A 20,444-nucleotide genomic window follows, 5' to 3' on the forward strand; every position below is an offset into this window, starting at 1 on the left:
TCACTTAAGTTGTTATTTACTGCTGCATGCTAAGCTGTGAAAGTGCATTGAGGACTGAGACAAAATATTGTAACGTTCACAAGAACCAGACGGTTGGGGTCTCAGTTTGTCCATTTATTTGGCACATAAGCCAGCGGGTTGTTAACTCAGGGGGAAGCGCTCTCGAACTCCACCTCTCTTCAGCCTGGCACACACACAGAACAACCAGGTCCCACCCACCCCTTCCTGTACACCACAACCAAACATGAATTTTAAAGGAACAACAACAGTGTGCAGAGATCACCAACATGTCACTGTACAATAACACTTAACCATCGTTACACTGCCCCCCCAGCAATAAGTTCCTCGTCCCCGAGGGAACGACACAGTCTCTGAGGCGGGGTGGTAGCCTACGTTCCCTCCTTGACCTCCTGAGCCCCTGAGGTGGACGCGGAGCTTCGGGGCTTTGGGGTGGAGAGTCCGAGGGAGGGGAACGCAGCCCCGGTCGGGGGTCCCTCTGAGCAGGGTCACGGACGCTCTGTACACGTCCCTCTGGAAAGGAGGGGAGGGACTGCCCTCTGTAGGGGGCCATCCGGTCTCTGTGCAGCGCTACTATCCTCCCCCTAGGAGGCAACTGCACCCTGTAAACAACCTCCCCTACTCGCTCTAGGACGCTGCAAGGCCCCACCCAGCTGCTATCCAGTTTAGGACACCGTCCCTTCTTCCTCTTTGGGCTGTAGACCCACACCAGCTCCCCAGCATGGAAGTGCCTCCCCTTAGTGGTGATGTCGTAATTCCTCTTTTGGCGCAGGCCTGCCTTCGCCAGCTGCTCTCGGGCGTAGGAATGTGCAGAATCCAGCCGGTCCTGCAGCTTCCTTGCGTAGTCCCGGCCCGGTGGTGCCTCTGGCGCGTCCGGGGGCTTCCCAAAAGCCAACTCTGCAGGAGTTCTCAGCTCTCTCCCTAACATGAGCAGGGCAGGCGTACATTGGGTGGAGTCCTGTACTGCCGACCTGTAGGCCATGAGGGTAAGGGGAAGATGGTAATCCCAGTCCCGTTGGTGTTCTGAGGTAAGGATGGCTAGCTGCTGGGCCAGCGTCCTGTTAAACCTTTCCACCAGCCCATCGCTTTGGGGGTGAAGTGGGGTGGTGCGGGTTTTCTTAGTCCCAAGGCGTTCACACATGGCAGCAAATACCTTGGACTCAAAGTTACGCCCCTGGTCACTGTGGAGGGTCTCTGCTGTTCCAAAGCGGCTGAACATCCCCTCCACTAATACATCAGCGACCGTCTCAGCCTCCTGATCTGGGATGGCGTATGCTTCCGGCCACTTGGTAAAATAGTCCATGGCCACAAGAACATAGCGGTTTCCTCTGTCTGTGCGAGGAAATGGGCCCATGACGTCCACAGCTACTCGCTCCATTGGGGCTCCTGCTGGTTGCTGCTGAAGCTGAGCCCGGGACTGGTCCTGTGGCCCTTTGTGTGAGGAACATGCATCACAGCTGCGGCAAAAGTCCTCCACGTCCCTCCGCTGTTGACCCCAGTAATAGCCCTGGCGGAGGCGGCGGAGAGTCTTGGAGACCCCAAAGTGGCCGGAGCCAGTGCTCCCATGGCAGGCTTCCAGCACAGCTGACCTCAGCGACCTTGGCACCACAACCTGCCACCTCTCCTCCCCCGTGGCAGGATCCTTCCAGGCACGCTCCAACACCCCCTCCTTCAGCCTGAGAGCTGCAAACTTGGCCCATAGCCCCCTGGTACAGATGGAAAACCCAGTGACCTCATCCCAAAGGGGTTGCTCCCCCTTCTCCAGCCACTGCAGGACCGGCAGCAGGTCCATGTCTTGTTCCTGCCGTGCCCTCCACTCCGCTGCATCCACCATCAGAAGAGCCCTGCAGGCGAGCTGTGCTGCTCCATCTATTGTCGTGAGTTCCCGCTCTATTTCCTCTCGCTTCTCACAGTAACGGCAGCCAGCTGCAGCACATGGGCGACGAGAGAGGGCGTCTGCGTTAGAATGGTGCGTCCCTGCTCTGTGCTCCACAGTGAAATTGAAGGCTTGGAGCTCCTCCAGCCAGCGAGCCACCTGTCCCTCTGGCTCCCTGAAAGACATCAGCCACTGAAGGGCAGCATGATCAGTTCTGATAACAAATGCTGTGCCGCACAGGTAGTACTTAAAGTGTCTCACCCCCGCCACCACAGCCAACAGCTCTCGTCGTGTGACACAGTAGCGCCGCTCACTCCTGTTCAGGACCCGGCTGAAGTACGCCACCACCTTCTCCCCTTCCGGCCCAACCTGCGACAACACCGCTCCCAGCCCCACATTACTTGCGTCAGTGTCCAGGACAAAAGGCAGGGCGGGGTCAGGGGGGGCGAGGACTGGGGACTCTGTCAGCGATTTGCGGAGGGTGTCGAACGCCTGCTGACAGTCCCGGGTCCAGATGAAGTCACGGTCCTTCTGCAGCAGGTGGAAGAGTGGTGCGGCTATGGAGGAAAAGCCCTTCACAAACCTCCTGTAATAAGACGCCAGTCCTAGGAAGCTTTTGAGCTGTTTCTGGTCTGCTGGTGTGGGCCACTCGGTAATGGTGTGAATTTTTTCCTCCAACGTGCTGATGCCCTCACGACCCAGCTTGTGGCCCAGAAACTCCACCTCCCTCCTCATGAAGTGGCACTTGTCGGGGTGCAGCTTCAGGCCTGCAGCTGCCACCCTCTCCAACACTTGTCTCAGGGCATCCAGGGCAGCATCAAAGGAGCTCCCGTGCACTAGAAGATCATCCAGGTAAACCAGACACCGTTGCCGTGGGACGCCAGCCAGCACACTGTCCATAAGCCTCTCGAAGGTCGCAGGAGCATTGCAAAGACCAAAGCTCAGGACTTTGAACTGCCATAGTCCCCTGTTAGTGCAGAAGGCTGTCTTCGGTCTGGATTCCGGGGACAGTGGCACCTGCCAGTAGCCACTCCGCAGGTCCAGGGTGGAGAACCAGGAGGACCCGGCTACTAAGTCGAGAGACTCATCAATCCTGGGAAGGGGGTAAGAGTCCTTCGTCACTTTGTTGAGTGGTCTGTAGTCCACACAGAAACGCATCCTAGGACTTTTTTTCTTAGGCACCATCACCACCGCGGAGGCCCACGGGCTATCAGATGGCTCTATGATGCCCGCCTTCATCATTTCACACAACTCTCTGTCCGCAGCCTCCTGATGAGCCAGGGGCAGGCGGCGTGGGCGCACTTTAATAGGCTGGGCATCCCCGGTCTCAATGACGTGCTCTACCAAGTGTGTCAAGCCAACATCACTTTCTTTCAGGGCAAAAATGTCACTAAACTCTTTTAGTACCTGCCATAGACTCTCTTGCTGCTGTGGAGTCAGCCCCTCACAGTTCTTTGACCAGATACTCCTCACTGCTAAGAGCCTCTCCTCCTCCTCCTCCGCTCGCTGTTCTGCTGGCGGGTCTGCAGCGGTCTCTGCGGTGGAGGTGGACGCCGCGGCAGATGCTGTGCAGACCGGGGGAGGAATAAGCGGCACCTTCTTCCCATCAGGGGTTACGAGGAAGCCTTTGCCTAAGTCCAGTACACCGCCAATGGCTCGTAAAAAATCCAGCCCAAGGATGCAGGCGTCCTGCACGTCAGCCACCCAGGCAGCATAAGACACACCGAGGTCCCCCACCTTGAACTGGAACACTCCCCTCCCTCTCATTGGGGCCAGATCACCGGTCACAGTCTTAAGTTGCACATTAGTCGGTTGCACAGCAGCTCCGGTTGGGACAATATCGGGTCGGACCAGCGTTGCATTGGACCCCGTGTCCAGCAGGGCCATACAGGACACCCCCGCGATCGTCACTGGAACATGGCAAAAGCCGCCAACCTGGGTCCAGCCCACAGCGATGGCCGCACCGGGTGGAGGTGGCGGTCGTTCTCCCAGGCCCGTGTACTCCCGCCTACACGGGCCCGTGGGCGTTTCCCTGAACCGCTGCAAGCTTGGGGCACTGCCTGATGAGGTGTCCGGGTTGTCCACATCCCCAGCAGCTCTGTGGTCGGCGGTGTGGGCCAGCCCGAGGGGAAGGCGACTGCAGCGAAGCCGCCTGTACCAAACTGCACAAGCCCGCTGGCGTCTCCATCTGTTCCACAGGTGCTGACACAGCCCTCACCACGTGTGCGTCATCAGCGCCCCCAGAGGATCCTGCAAGCATCTCCCTCTCCAACGCTAGCTCCAGGGCTGCACTGAGTGTGGCTGGCCGAGCAAGCTGAGTTTGCATACGGAGCTCTTTAGGGCTCAGGGCCTGCAGGAACTGGTCCCGAGCTAACTCCGCTTGCACTGATGGTGGCATGCTGTCATACGCCCTCCGGCAAAGGCACTCGATTTCATGGGCCAAAATGCGGAGGGGCTCGCCTGGCAATCTGCGTCTGTTGTGGAACTCCGACCTCAGCAGCACTGGTTGGTTATACTGCCCGAAGCGCCTCTGAAGTGCTCCGACCAGAGCATTATAATCTCCCCTCTGCTCCTCGGTCAGCAGCAGCAGGCATGCAGCTGCATCCTCACACAGGCACAAAGCCAGTTGGAGAGCTTTATGTTCCTCAGACCAGCCAGCTGCGACAGCTAACAGCTCGAACTGTGCGATAAACACTTCCCATGGCGTCTTGCCGCTGAACTTAGGCGTTTTTATATTCGCTGCAGCTTGCTGGGCGCCGCCATGTTTGTTTACATCACGTGACGGCGCGCCAAGCGAGGTCGACTCCTTCCCGCCGGAATCGCGGCCGCTGTGCGAACAGTTCCCGAGCCTAGTCAAACCTGGAGAAAATCCAGCCTCGGCAGACAGCCGCAGCGCCGTTTCCCTCACTCCATGGGCGGGCGAGCGCGGACGAACCTCCCTCTCCTCCGTCTCCTTCTTAATCTTGCCCGGCAACATCCTCGTCTCGTAACGGCAAGCGTCGCCAGCAACAGGGTGTCGGGCGTTCTGGGGTTCTTTTTTCTTTCTTCACTTCTGACACCAATGTAGCCTTCACAAGAACCAGACGGTTGGGGTCTCAGTTTGTCCGTTTATTTGGCACATAAGCCAGCGGGTTGTTAACTCAGGGGGAAGCGCTCTCGAACTCCACCTCTCTTCAGCCTGGCACACACACAGAACAACCAGGTCCCACCCACCCCTTCCTGTACACCACAACCAAACATGAATCTTAAAGGAACAACAACAGTGTGCAGAGATCACCAACATCTCACTGTACAATAACACTTAACCATCGTTACAATATGATCTACAGACCAGCATTATATTAGTTTTTTTATCAGATAGTCCTCCAGTGTGTTTATTTCTTGCAGTAATTATATTGTGCAGTTATTTCTTACCCTGAAATGCTTAATGCTTAACAACAGCTCCATTTTAACTTACTTTTGAACTCTTGTGATCAGTTTGACCAAATTGTGTGAGTTTCCATACTAAAAGAGTTGTAGTGATAAAATAATTGGCATCAGAGACACTGATTTTTGGAAGTCCCTTGGGTTGTTTCTGATTTTTTGTTTGTTTGCATAATTTAACTTTTAATTTAACTGCATTCCCCGTATTGTAACAAAACTAACATTGTTTATATGTCAGAAAATTAGCAAACAGCATAAATGGCAACAACAATACAATTATAACATATATTTTTATTTTACTTATTTTAGATCTGTGAAGCCAAACTTGATGCCGGGCATTTGTTCTTGCCAATGGAGTCAAATGGTAAGTTACCTTTTGTGGGGGTTTTTTCATACTGGAAACACCACAGATTATATTGTAATTTAATAGCTCTGTAGAACAAATGATATAACGATTTTAGTGTCAGGGTACTTTATTTTCACAGGTCTAGATGATCACATCTGTTTTTGTCATTTAAATGAGGTGGACTTGCAAACTTTGCACTTTTCTGTGGAAATTGCTGTCCACTTCCCTGCACATACACAGAATGTGGACAGTATTTCAGATCTAAAAAAGCCTTACAGGTTAATTTAAGAGATCATGTGGTCACAGAAGGAGTATGTAATGGACTTGCTGGCTTTAATGTAAAAAGCCTGTTGTGTAACTTTGAGGCAGTATATTGCTCATCAAGGTAAACATCTGAGGAATAAGAAAATTGTTACTTTTAATCAGTGTTCTTTTACATCCCACATTTACTAAAGTTTTACATCACATAAGAGTTGTTTTTACACTCATTCTACTTTAAAATATTTCAAGACAGAGCTTATTGTTCACTGAACGGCAGGTAAAGTGCATCTTTTTGTTTATTTGCTTTTGTGTGTTTGTGTTTTCTCTAATGGGCCTCAGATGATGGTTTGCTTAAATTTGAGTCTCAAAGCATTTAAAAAAAATTCTGCCTGTACTCCCCACTAGGGCTGGGCAAAGCGATGATTTTCCTAATTGATGAATCTAGCGATTAATTTTTACATGTATGCTTTTCCTCACCAAATGTGTTATTATGAGATCTGTGACATTGGATTTGGTCTGGGTTTCAGAGAAACTAACTGACAAACTAGCATTTATATTCTTAGTTTCTTGTGTTTATTCATGTCTTCACCAGGGTCTTTGACATTTCGCTGCTGTACTGTTCTGCTTTGTGTTTGATTTCTCACATTGTATATTGTAATGCCAGAGATATTAGGATATTTAAGGGGTTGCAGTGGCTGCTACAGCTGTGGGGGGCAATACTTTGGTGAAATGTCCTGGACCCTGGAAAAGAGACTGTGTAAACTGGGTAAGCAATTAAAGGTTACTGAGAGTCAAAGTCATTGGACAGCTGGGTAAAGGTGGATGCTGATATTCAGTGCCAGTTATGCAACCTGTCCATCCATGTCTATGTGCTCTTTTTTCATGCTGTTAATATAAGGGGAAAAAATAAACTCTTACTGATTAAAGAAGCATTGTCTGTGGAGCCACATTCTGATCCTGTAGTTTAGCTCCAGTTTGCACATTTCATGTATTCTCAGTCACATTTGGCTCAGAGCACAGCCAATATTTCGAATAAGTAAATTTAAATTTACATTTTTGTTTGCATTCTGCAATTGAAGACATGCTCTGTTATTTATGAACATGGTCTTTGTTTAAAGCAAGAAATGGATTTGTAACATGGTGGTGCATATCTCATTCTGAAAATTTTTTAACAACTAATAAGTGTTACCCAAAGCCAATCAGCATCATCCAAAGCATCAGTATGGCTCTTCTTCTATTGTGTATTTGTAATTGTGTATATTATTTTTTTGTCTTTGAACCCTTTCATAGCTGACGGGTATTGAAGACACATTTACTAAGAGGATGAAGGTTGGCATTGTGATGGTGAAAGAAGAAGACATCATCGATGTGTTGGTTGTCATTGAGGCGGCAGTAATCCTGTCTAATCTGAGGGATGTCTCGAGTGTCATTTCCATGCCGATGGGCCTTCTTTTTGCCCTCAACATAGACTATCCAACGGAACTTAAGGACACCTTTGAAGTCATTCAGAACATCCTATTGAACATTGGTGGAAGGCAGTGCTCCTCACTTGTGCATGGTCTAAGAAACAGACTCTTGCGGAAAGCCATGCAGAACTGTAATTGTATGCTCACAGCATACAATTGCCTTAGTGTTAAGGACAGTTTTTATTTTACTGTTTGTTTTTTTTATACTTGCAAGCTCCCATTTTCACTTTTGTATATCAATAAATGACCAGACTTTGCATTCCAGATTAGACAATCACTCCATTGTTCATGGTTTAAGAAACTTATGTGAACAACAATACAATGGTGGACTCTGCACATGCTTATCTCATGCAAGTCAGTAGTTTTTCCTTTGTTTTGCAATTGAGCAGACTCAAACGATGTTTCTGAAATATTCATATTATCAAATGTTTCAGAAGCATGTACTCATTTTCAGAGCAATTGGTTCTGTAGAATTTGTTGCAGTTGTAAATGAAGACAAATACAAGAGTTTGATGTCTACATGTTATAAACTGATCTTTACTGTCACTTAACAGTAAAGGTTTTGTACTATTTTAATATTTCATGTTTTATGCTAACAGGTGTGCCTGAGCACAATGAAGTTTAAACATTTTGCAAATGTAAAGAATAATTTTTCTAATATAGCAAGTGTCCCGTTGATACATTACAATAATGCAGACTTTATGTTGTTAATTTTAACAGTTTTTATCTCATCCTGTTGAAAGTCTGATGAGTTCATGCCATGGTGAGGATTCTGTTGACCAGCTGTCCACAATTCACAAGAATCGCTACTGCTTCTAGAGTATTGGTCAGAATTTATTCAAACTTAATCACCCAATCTGTCTTCACCCAAACTGGGCTCAAGACCAAGTTCAAATTTATTGTTTCACAGGGAGCAACCTATGAGTTTTGATGGATTGTGAGCCTGATGAGCTATGTCACTGATTTTTCTGTTTCTCAGATGACTAAGATGGCACAATAAATGTTGAATGTTGCGTGCTCATGAGTAATTGTCTTGTCATGTTCTTAGAACAAACTTTCTGCATGAATTGATCAGATACACTTTAATGGAATCTGTGGGTTTTAATTTTTTTCTGTAAACAGAAGTATTTCAAGTATTTATTTATTTATTGTCATTGTCAAAGAACAATGAAATTGCGTTTGGGGCTTCTGTACAACCCGTTAAAAAAAAAACAAATACCCCTTAAAACCCAAGTGTAAATATTTAACCCAGTGTGGCTTCAGTGCAATGAGACAATCCTTAGCAACAACACGAGAACAAGACAGGTAATGTTCATAGGACATTCAGACAAAGACCTGAGAAACATGACAAAATGCAACAATGCAACCCGTTCAATATTATTGTACTGTGAGATATGATGGTTGTCTATTTAAGAAAGAGGGGGGAGAGAGAATAAAGATATAATGCACCAATGCAAACCAGTTCAGTGCTATTTAAGAAGTTGGATTAGGTTATTGTCCGTGAGAGGGGGGCAGAGAGGGGAGGGGGGCAGAATTCAGGAGCCTCACAGCCTGTGGATACAGGCTGTTGGCCAGTCTGGATGTTCTGGCCTGTATAGACCTGTACCTTCTCCCTGAGGGCAGCAGGTGGAAAAGGTGGCGTGCAGGGTGATGTTGGTCCCGCAGGATACTGTGCACCCTCCTCAGACAGCGAGTGGGGAAGATATTACTAATCTCTGGCAGAATTGTTCCAATAATTCTGCCAGCTTCTTTCACCACCCGCTGGAGTGCTTGCTGGTCGGCCTTGGTGCAGCTGGGGAACCACACTAGAAATCCATGCGTCAGGACGCTGCTGATGGCACAGTTGTAGAAGTTCAACATCAGAGGTCTGGGAATGTGTGCGCTCCGTAGTCTCCTCCCTTAATTTAAAGGATAGATATTTAAACCTGAGATCTAAGATAAACCTAAGAGATAGTTTTTAATTGTTCAGTAGTGCAATTAATCATTAATGTGATCTGAAATTGATTACAGCCCCTCTACTGTTTGCCAGCGCAGGTTTTGTAGAGCAAACTTTCTAGTGCTCACACTTTTGCTGCTTCAGTGTCAGACGTTTAAATCAGGAACAGAGATCGAAATAATCCGCTGTGACCAGAAACAGAACTGAGCTGGACAGGATGACCTGGAAATGACCAGAGCTGAACTGGATCCAGCCCGATCCCATGTGAATCCATGATCCTGTTATGTTTTGTATCTGTCCCAATCTTTAACTGGACTCTGATCTGGTTCATGGCAGCCTATGATTGGGTGGATCCGATTCAGTGAGCAGGTCAAGTTCACAGAGTCTGTTACAATGGTAACTGATGGTAAGTTAACGCTCTCTTTGGAGTTTGATATCACAGTTTCAACTGAACCTGTTCCCTGGATCAGCGAACCTCAGCAGTTTCATGTTTTTAGTGGCGCCAGAGGTGGAGCTAACTGGGTCTGGAGCTGATCCAAAGTGCTGTCTCATTAGTGAGATGGGTGTTGGTCCTGGTGGGGGACTCTGTGCGTGTGTGTGCATGTGTGTTAATGGTTCTGTGTCATTTCAGGGACGCTTTGTTGAAGATGAGGGAGGTTTATGAACGAAGTCCTCAGATGGGCGATGCCAGCAGTTTGGAGCCTCGACTGGATGAAGTGAAGCAGAACCTGCAAAGGCTGGAGGAGGAGCTGAGGAGGAACCAGGTCTCTGTAAACACATAGCACGTACACACATTATTTTATGACTTAGAAATTGGATTAGTGGGTGAAGAACCTATCGATAGGAAGCTCACTAAGCCAGAGGAGGATGTGCTAGTTAAAAGGCTCAGTTTTGCCACGACAGCAACAGAAACAGCAATAAGCATTACAAAAGTAACACAACCTGAAGCAGAGCAAATCAGGATGTGGGTTTCAGGGGCCTTCTCCAGTGCGAAATACCTCTTTCCAAAATCAGGCTGTGACGGGCAGCAGCAAGGGAGGGGGACGCACCTGAGCAATCACGCCTCGCCGGCTTAAAGTCTGAACTGGGTCTTGTCGGTCTGTTGTTGTTAGTGTGTGTGACGGGAAAGCTTCGGCCGGTATTACTGAAGATGCTGAAGAGCGTGAAACTGTGAATATTTCACAGTGGTGCTAGAACCTGGGATGGGGGCTTGGCAGACGCGGTACCGGGCGGAGGAGCTGGGCCAAATGGTGGCTGAAATGGCGGCCACATGGAGGGAGCTGGTGGCAGCGTCTCGTGCATGGGTCCTGGCCACCGCCACCACCCACACCCACCACCCTCGACCGCGTGGGAGTGGCTGACGTCCAGGCAGCTCCAGCACCCGTGCCAGCCCCCAGGATGAGACCACGCCCCGCCACACAGGCCATCATGTCCGACAAGGGGAGTCGCACCGGAGGAGGGAAAGCAAAGGAACACAGATTTGTAAAGGAAGCTCTAAAACATTCCAGCTGGGCCTTTATCAAATCAGTGATGATGGGACACTCTTTGGGGATGTTACTGATTTTGGGAAGAGAAGACTGATGGTTTGAAAAAAGAATAAAACACGCCGTCAACAGTGAATCCAAAACATTGTTCCACTTGCTCTAGGCTTAGTCCTGTAGGTTGGTCCTTGTGACGTCAGCACTCTATTTCACATCATATGATGATCAATATTTGAAGAAGAAGCAACCCAAAAGGGGACCTGGGAGGAAGAAGATGAAGAACCCACCTTGATGATCTTCACAAACTTAAAGAATCAGAATTAGAATCAGAATACTTTATTGATTCCTAGGGGAAATGATTTTGGTTACAGTGCTCCAGCTTAACAGTAACAAAGACAGACACTACACTAAGTAAGAAATAGACACAATATATACAATGTATATACATGCATATGTGTATATATATATATATATATATATATATATATATATATATATATATATATATATATATATATCACATATTGATAAATAGCTGAATGAGAAGAAGAAGAGGAGTGTGTGCGAAAACGGTGTAGCTATATACAGTGTGTTAGATGGAGGAGTTGTACAGGGAGATGGCCACAGGCAGGAATGATTTCCTGTGTCGTTCAGTGGTGCATCATGGGTAATCTCAGTCTCTCATTGAACGAGCTCCTGTGACTGACCAGCATGTCATGGAGTGGGTGGGACGGATTATCCAACATTGTCTTTATTTTGGACAACATTCGCCTCTCTGATACCACCTTAAGGGAGTCCAGCTCCATCCCCACAAACATTACTGGCCTTACAAATCAGTTTATTGAGTCTGTTGGCATCTGCGGCCCTCAGCCTGCTCCCCCAGCATGCAACGGTGTAGAGGATTGCACTGGCTACCACAGACTCCAGCCACCTTCTTTTTTCAAACCCATGACTGGTTGAGAGGAGTCTTTATGTGACCCTGTAAGAGGAGAGGGTCGAGGGGTGTAAGCAGTGTGGAGTGCTTTTTTTCTGCCTGTATGTGAACCAGGGCTGGCTCCTCAGAGAGACTGCCGTCAGCATGGACGCCATGGCGTCTCTCTCCCAACCATGCTCGTGTTTATTAGAAGGTGTTAGCTCATTGTTGTCTGTAGGCTTTGTTAATTATATTTCCATAACAGTTTGCTGGATTCCTCCTTCCTCAAGATGATTTTCCTCCTTCTGACTTGGTTTCCATCTGCTGAAGAGATTTCCTTTTTCCACACTGACAGTCTCCCAGATAGTGTCGATCACTGTGAAAACAACCAAAGCTGAACTCTTGAGTATCAAAATATTGCTGTGGCGGAGAGCTTTCATTCAATTGAAATGAAACAACAAATGAAGAGAGAAAAGCGTATCCATTCTGTACTGAGCACACACCCTGGGCTGAGTTTGATCAACTTCCTGTCACAGTGTGTGTCAATGTGTCTGTTTGCTTTGTAGAACAGACCTTAACTGTCCTTGTACATATACAACAAAACTGTGGAAGCCCCACCCGATTACTGTGGGGAAAGTAATGAAGCTGTTACAAAGTGGCTTGAGTGCAAAACACCAAAATGCACTTCAGTAATGTCGTGTGCATTTTGTAAATTGTGTTTCTGTGTGTGCGCACAGGTGTGGCTGTCAGAGGCCGACAGCAGGCTGTCTGATCACAGCACCAGGAGACAGAGCGGAGGCTGTGGGTTAAATTCCCAGGCAACTACACCAGGCAGCACCAGCCTCAAACAGCTGGACAACCGCAGCCCAGCCAGCAGAGAGAGGTAGTTTCTGACGATGATTGACCATTAATGACATCATTACTGGGATTTCCTTTTTTCATACCTGTCTCTCTCCTCACCTCTCTGTGTCTCTGCCTGACGCTCCTCAGTCCCGATGGCAGTTACACTGAGGATCACAGCGCTGAGCTTCACTTTAAGTCTCGTAGTTCAGAGTTTGATGATGACTTCGACGATGAGGAACCATTGCCAAGTATTGGAACCTGCAAGTCTCTGTACCCATTTCAAGGTATTTAAACATCAGCCGTTCCACTTTACAATGACATGTAAAATCTCATAAATGTCACAAACTATAAACCCAATCAGTCCTTTGGGATGTTAGAAACCTCTTAGAACAAAGAAAGTTGCAGCTGAAGCAGGCTGGGAGAGAAGCAACAAACACTGAGCAGCAGAAACACCTGCAGACAGGTAAATGGGCTGAGGATAAAGCCCATGCTTCGTCCTCAGCCAGATACACACAAGTTATACATGCAATGCAATTAATACATATTTAACATGTTTTCATATAAATCACCGAAATCCAACAGCCCAGCGCCAAAACTCCAGAAAAGTTCATTTATCTCCCTGTAACAAGCTTCGTTGATAGATGAATCTCCTCAGATAGACTCAGATTTCCACGTTAGAGTCAAAGTGTATTTTGCAGATCTAATTTTCAAGCAATGATCCATTCTGATTGGTTGTGAGATTGGCGAGCCACTCTGGTGTGGTCCAGGTGAAACACTTCTGTTTCTCTGTGGTATCAGCATGTTGTTGATCATCCTCAGGTCAGAATGAGGGCACTCTGTCGATGCTGGAGGGGGAGCTACTTTCTGTGGTGGAAGAAGACAAGGGTGACGGCTGGACCCGAGTGCGCAGGAACCTGGAGGAGGAGGGATATGTGCCAACCTCTTACATCAAAGTCTTCCTGGACAGCAGCGCCAAAGGTGCCATGACCTACATATGACCTCTCAATGACCTTTAAATTACCTCACCTGACACCAGGTCGGGTCACATGACCTCAGACCTTTGACTCATGAATGTCACCGTGCTAGTTCCTATGGTAACAGCAGCCTGCCTTGCTGTGCTTTGCCTGTCTGTGTGCCAAACTTGAGCTGTGTGACACACCTGTACAACTCCAGGGCAGGTGTGTCTCTGAGGCTCACATCAGACACCGATGATGATCAGTTTTCTTTGTGTAATGCTAATTTAATGCTAACTTGGAAAGATATTTAGTCTGAACAGTAATGTCTGAAACGGAGAAAAACAAAAGGATCGGTAATCTGGATTAGTGTCATTTGTAGATTTCAGTTTTTACGTTGACTTTTTCAAATGTTTGGTTACTTCGGTTTTAATATTCCAGACGATGACATGTTTAAGGATTCAAGTTTGCAACTCTCTGCTAAGTTAGCTGCTAGCATACCATAACCTCAGGCCTTAGCTTTTAGCATAGCCTTGGCAGCTGCTGCAATAGTTGATTTCCTGAGGATGCTCAGGGAGGCATGTCAGTGAGAATGAATTATTAAAGTTTGTCTATATTACGTTATTACTGCCGTGACAAATAATCTGAAAGCGGATCTCTTAACAACACCTTTAGCTTAGACTACGTCCACACTAGAAGCGATCGCAGTGGCGTGGCAAACAGGCTGCAGAAAGCAAATGACGTTCCACGACTTCAAGCGACTACAGGCAAAATAAGCGACTGGAATCTTGAGTTAAACCCAAGATAAACTTTTCCTACCTCCCAGTCAGGAAATAAAGTGACTACCAGTGTGAGTGAAGAACACGACTGATTGATACTAAGTGACTAAGGAGTCACCCGGGGCCCCGAAGTTTCTGTAATTCACAATGAGCGAATTGCGTCGAGTGTGGACGCAGCTGGAGGCCGAACTGTCGTTTTCTCATTCAGCCAGACTGAAAGCGATCATCAGACTGCAGCTTTTCCAGGGAGGACTGTGGGGTTGTTGTGGCTTTGAGAAGACTGCGCTCAAACGCCGGCACAGTTGTCATAGTTACCTCATTTAAAAGGGGATGAGATGTTTTGCCTTTTTCTGTTCGAATCCAGCAACTTCTCTGTTAACGAGTAAACAGATCTTTGTGATACGTCCAATCAGAGAGGACTGTTAGCCAGTTAGCACTGGCGAGGATGTTATCGTGCTATACGTCTACTATATTGATATCCAGGGTTGGGCTGAAACAGTAATTAATGAATTGAGATGATGCCTTAAACCAGAAGTCAGCTGAAGTTTACACAATTCATTCAGTGCGTTCTGTTTGTCGTTTTTTATGTTTCGCGTTTTATGTTCATGTTATCGTTGATAAACTTGCCAGAGTTCACCTTTATTGGTTCATGTGCTGATTATTTTCTCACTTGATCGATGATCTGAAAAAAAAAAACTTAGTTCAAACTGTAATCTGTTTTTTAAATCAACATGATTATTTTCAGACGAAAAAAAACAGCAGAGGAACTTCAGTTCACCTCCTGTCAGGGCCCGAGTGTCTGCTCCCTTTATTATTATTTCACGTCTTTGCTCAAGAACAAATGAAATTCTGCATGTTCGTCAGGTCTGGCGAAAATGTTCATGGTTCATTGGTTTGACATACAGAGAGTCGGGAATGGCTCACCTTGGATAGTACTACCAGCACATGGTTTGAGCTGCATGAATGAAATTTGGTACACACGTGTAACATGTTGAGATGATCGAAGAAGTCTGCGGGCCAATTAAACCCAAACCCAACAGGAACTTTGAATTGAAGATGCCATTTTGGCAATTTCCTGGCACTTTTGCCAACTCCTCCTGGGGATTTTATCGGTTCACCTTAATATTTGGTCAGTCTAAACTACAGACCTGGGCCTATTTCGTTTGTTGAAATGAACATATTTCAGCTGCCATATTTGAAACTGGTCACAGTGCCATCTACAGGGAACAGGAAACTGCATGTTCTGCACTTTGGGTTAAGGAGTTGATCTTGGGATACATTGAAAACTGTGAGCTTTCATCAGTGGGCATGACCCTGGCGGCATGGTGAATTTTTGTGTTTCGCCATGAAGCACAGACTTGCTATCACTTACAGACATGTTTCAAGATGTTTCACTGTGAAAATTGTGAGTTTCATTGAGCCGAGCGATCTGGTGCCATCGCGATTCACTATGAAACAGGAAGCAGCTTTTGAGGGCCTTGGAAAGCTTGAACACTCGTGATATTTGGCACACACGTCCATGTGAGTCCGCTTTCCAGGTCTGTAGCTCTAAACACTTGTTGGAAAATGGCTCCGCAGCGCCCCCTGCAAAATTTCAAACACGCAGTCTCTGCACTATGTTTAATGTATGAGTCTGAAATTTGGCAGCCTCATGTGCAACATCAATATATACAACTCTAAATCCAACAGGAAGTTTGCCATTTTCAGGCCTCGTACTTTAACAAACTCCTTCTAGGGCCCTGATCAGATCAACGGGATCTTTGGTGAGTGGAATCAAAAGATCTGGTGATGTTAAACTGTGAAGCTTTTTAGTTGTTGTGAAGTGCTGCAGTCATGGCAGCACACCGGGTTTTTATCATTCACCACAAAGCACAACGCTGCTGTAACTCCAGGATACGTTTTCCAGTTTCTCCCAACCTTCACAGGCATGATGATAGTCTAGGCTTGAACACAGTGATATGCTATTTGTCAGCTATATTTAGAGTTTCGGCTACTGGGAACAGGAAATACGCAGTAGGATAGAACCATCATCCAATCTGGGTGAAAGTTTAGTCTGTGTTTCCCACGCATGCTATATACAGTGTGACATATGGTTATGTCGGATTCTCTGTTTTCACCTGGTGGGTATAGGAGGTTTTCAGCATGGCTCAGCGGGGCGGGGTGCGAGGGCCCTCCCATCGCTGCTTGCAGCTTTAATTACTATTGCTATAAAATGGTGGTGTTAGGGTTAGCTGACGTTCTCAGCAGCAGTCTGTCTCACTCTGTCTGTTCTAACGTATCTGCCTGCCTGTCCACCTGTCTCTCTCTCTCTCCACTCTCCCTCTCTGTCTGTCCTATAGGCTTTGTGCAGAATAGTCGGCTAGTCTAGCGAGTTACTCGACCAGTGAAGACGTCTCTCCACAGGAAGTGATGTAAGAGCTCAGAGGAGGTCTGGTAACAATTTTTCATTGAACAGTGTTGTTTTTCAGGATCTCAACCAACCAGTCAGCTGGAAGACTGCTTTCTTCTTCTTCTTTTTTTTTTGAGAGACAAAAACCTCAGAACCTAATCAAAGATCCATGAGAAACCAATCAGAGATCAATGGGAAATCGGATCACAGATCCATGAGTAGCCAGTCAGATCCAGAACCATTTGGAGAGCCAATGCAACCCAGTCAGATCAATTAGAAACCATCTGAGATCCATGTGAAACCAGTCACATCAATGAAAACCCAGTCAGAGACCAATTAGAACCCAATCACAAACAAATCGGAGATCAAGGAGAAACCAATCAGTTAATAAATCAGAGGAGATGATTGTAGTAAGAAATGATTCACCGTTCCAAACATTTCTGATGTATAACTGAACGCTGACTTGTGTTTGTGGAAAAGATGAAGATGTATTTCTGATATTTGAACTTTGTTCTTCAAACTCTTCATGTGAGGACTTTATTGATCAGCTGAATGATCGACTATGTTGTGGTCACCACGGTTATTGTGAAATCACTGTGGGCGTGGTCTCTAAAGTGACATTTAAACAGACAAGTCGACTGCATGTAAATACAAATTGTAGCTGCAGGAGTAGCCCTGCCCCCTATCGCCCTGCCAATATTAGCCCCACCACAGGCAGTAACAACCCAGCCCCTCCTATTAGCCCACCCATTGATGATGATGTTATTGACTGTGTAAAATGTGAACCTTTTTTTTTATTTTATAGTGAAATACTGATCAGTTATTTATTGTTTTAGTTTTTCTTTTTTTATTGAGATGTGAGTCTGCTGATCATGCTCTTTTCAATTTCCCGTATGTTAAACTTTCAAAATAAAGTACACTCAGAATCAGTGTGCCACTTGTCTTCATTCAGACTGCTCACACTTGTCAGCTTCTGAGGTGTGTGACCTCTGACCCCTGTAAACTCTGACCTGGACACTGAGACTCTCCTGCAAAGTTTTTAAATCAGACAGAAGAGGAAAAAGAGGAAAAACTCGTCTGTGGTATGCTCAGTCGTAAGTGACATGACCACCCAACAGATCAACAGATTTACATCTAATGACATCAGCAGGTACTTTAATCAGCTGATTAACAGCACTTCTTCCTCTGGAACCTGTCGATGTTCCTCAGGTAAAGACACAGACTTTAGATGTTCTATAGAAGATTCCTTAAAGCCAAATACAAAGTGCAGGAGGAGATTATAATCCAATGTTTCCTTCAGGAAATGTAAAAGGACAGTAATTATGTGTGAGTGTAATCAGGGAAAGACCTGACCTTAAACAGGAGACCGTGACCTAACAAAGTAAAACAGTGAGTAGTGTGGAAGTTTGGAGAAACTGTGGTGGGATTGCTGCTGTCAGGACCTTCAGAGAGCCAGACAGGAGCGCTGGGATTGTCAGCTTAAATCACTGAAGCTGTAATAATCTGCTTTGAACTGAAGTTGGATCTAACTTATGTGAAAACATGTTGTGTTTGCAATATCGCATGTCCGTGCTTTAAAATATAGACAGTCAGTGGCAAAAGGATGGATAAATGTATGCTGTTCCATTTCAGGCAGAGCCTTTCCATTCAAACCCACTAACGAGACTGATCAGTTTCAAAGGAATCATCTCTTTACCTGTTGAGCACCAAAGGGTTTTCTGAGCTTCCTCCTCAAAAATGACTTGCCCAAAACGGATGGAGTATTTTTCTGCAATTACAAACTCTGTATAAACAATACTCGTTTCAAAATAACGCTAAAACTTGATTCAATTCAATTCAGTTTTATTTATACAGCGCCAAATCACAACAAAAGTCGTCTCAAGGTGCTTTATATTGTACAGTAGATACAGAGAAAAACCCAACAATCATATGAGCCCCTATGAGCAAGCACTCTGGCGACAGTGGGAAGGAAAAACTCCCTTTTAACAGGAAGAAACCTCCGGCAACCTTCCTATTAAATATCGAATTGATTTTAAAATTTTATTGTTTACTTATAAAATCCTAAACAATATGGCACCTGACTACCTAGCTGATCTCCTCTGTCTGTATAGCCCTCAGAGGGCACTAAGATCATCGGGCCAACTGCTCTTAGTGCAACCTAGGTCTCGGCTGAAGACCAGAGGAGGCCGTGCCTTTGCCGTTGCCGCACCCAGGTTATGGAATATTCTTCCTCTTCATATTCGCGTATCAGATTCCATTCAGTCTTTTAAATCACATCTAAAAACGTATTTGTTTAACCTGGCATTCAAGGCTAACTAGGGTAATTTACATCTGGCTTTGCATTTAGATTATGTAATTATTTTATATTTTATTTATTTTATTTATATCTGTAATTTATATTTTATATTGTGATTTTTTAAAATCTGTATCATGATTTTACTGGAAAGCACTTTGGTGTACTTCGGTCTTTAAAATGTGCTATATAAATAAATTTTGATTGATTGATTTTTTTGTTTTTCTTTTATCTAACGTGGTGAGCTGCAGATACAGTTAGATATGCTTCTACTTACATTATTTACACTTTCACACCAAGAATCTAACCTGAAATATACTGAGTTTAACAGACAGAGACAGAAAGAAATAAAGCCCCTATATAATACATTTTAAATGTTCACCTGGAAAAATTATGGTATGTTTTTGGTAACTGATGAGAAGGCAATGTGAATAAAATCTAAAATGAAATCATTGATACACTGAAGATGCTAAAGTCATGATCGAGCCGTCTGATTTAAGTAGAATGGGAGGGAGAGCCTTCAGTTTTCAGGCCCCTCTTCTGTGGAACCAGCTTCCAGTTTGGATTCAGGAGACAGACACTATCTCTACTTTCAAGATTAGGCTTCAAACTTTCCTTTTTGCTAAAGCATATAGTTAGGGCTGGACCAGGTGACCCTGAATCCTCCCTTAGTTATGCTGCAATAGACGGAGGCTGCTGGGGGATTCCCATGATGCACTGGGTGTTTCTTCTTCAGTCACTATGTGTTAATAGACCTCTCTGCATTGCACTCCCTGCTCTGTCTCTCTTCCACAGCATGTCTTTATCCTGTCTTCCTTCTCTCACCCCAACCAATCACAGCAGATGGCCCCGCCCCTCCCTGAGCCTGGTTCTGCCTGAGGTTTTTTTCCTTCCCACTGTCACCAAAGTGCTTGCTCATAGGGGGTCATATGATTGTTGGGTTTTTCTCTGTGTCTATTATTGTAGGGTCGACCTTACAATATAAAGCACCTTGAGGCGACTGTTGTTTTGAGGTTATTTAAACGTCTCTGTGTTCCAGACTTGCTTTGCAGCGACATCCCGTCAGATTTTGGAGCTAATGCTGCAGAGCGGGATGTTTCGCCATCATGGTTTTAACACATCTGTAGACAGGAGCAGAGTGATGGTTTCCATGGAAACCCAGCACATGCGAGCCAACTTCCATTACTTGTATCATTATGGAGACCAGAGGAGCAAGAATGGTGGAAGCAGCAAGTAAATAATCTGCTGACCTGATAAAACAAATGCCAATCAAATCTGATCAGTTATTGACTATCCATGGTATGAAGCACAGACACAGCAAACTGAAATGATCAATAAAAAAAGAGCTTTCCAATCAGACTGCCAGTTGTTTATTTTTATTTCCAGGAAACACAATAATAGAACACCTTCACAAAAACCTATAACCCATTAGTTATCTATTCAATATGAAAGTCAGCAAGTTAAGAG

At 45.8% G+C, this 20,444-nt stretch overlaps 1 protein-coding gene across 1 annotated transcript in view; it reads left to right on the forward strand.

Annotated features, from left to right (window-relative positions):
- Positions 1–17,614, forward strand: part of fnbp1a (formin binding protein 1a) — a 40,657-nt gene extending 23,043 nt beyond the window's left edge. The window contains exons 14-18 of the mRNA XM_085295799.1: positions 9,958–10,090; positions 12,458–12,603; positions 12,711–12,847; positions 13,383–13,541; positions 16,635–17,614. Of these exons, the coding sequence (XP_085151925.1) occupies positions 9,958–10,090; positions 12,458–12,603; positions 12,711–12,847; positions 13,383–13,541; positions 16,635–16,663 (604 nt within the window). The 3' untranslated portion in view covers positions 16,664–17,614. The remainder of the gene's footprint in view (positions 1–9,957; positions 10,091–12,457; positions 12,604–12,710; positions 12,848–13,382; positions 13,542–16,634) is intronic.
- The last annotated feature ends 2,830 nt before the right edge of the window (positions 17,615–20,444 follow it).

The sequence above is a fragment of the Mchenga conophoros genome, linkage group LG12 (genome assembly GCF_057382185.1).
Source record: "Mchenga conophoros isolate Kocher_MC1m ecotype Shallow Benthic linkage group LG12, M_conophoros_male_GT1.1, whole genome shotgun sequence".
In the NCBI taxonomy this organism is placed as follows: Eukaryota; Metazoa; Chordata; class Actinopteri; order Cichliformes; family Cichlidae; genus Mchenga; species Mchenga conophoros.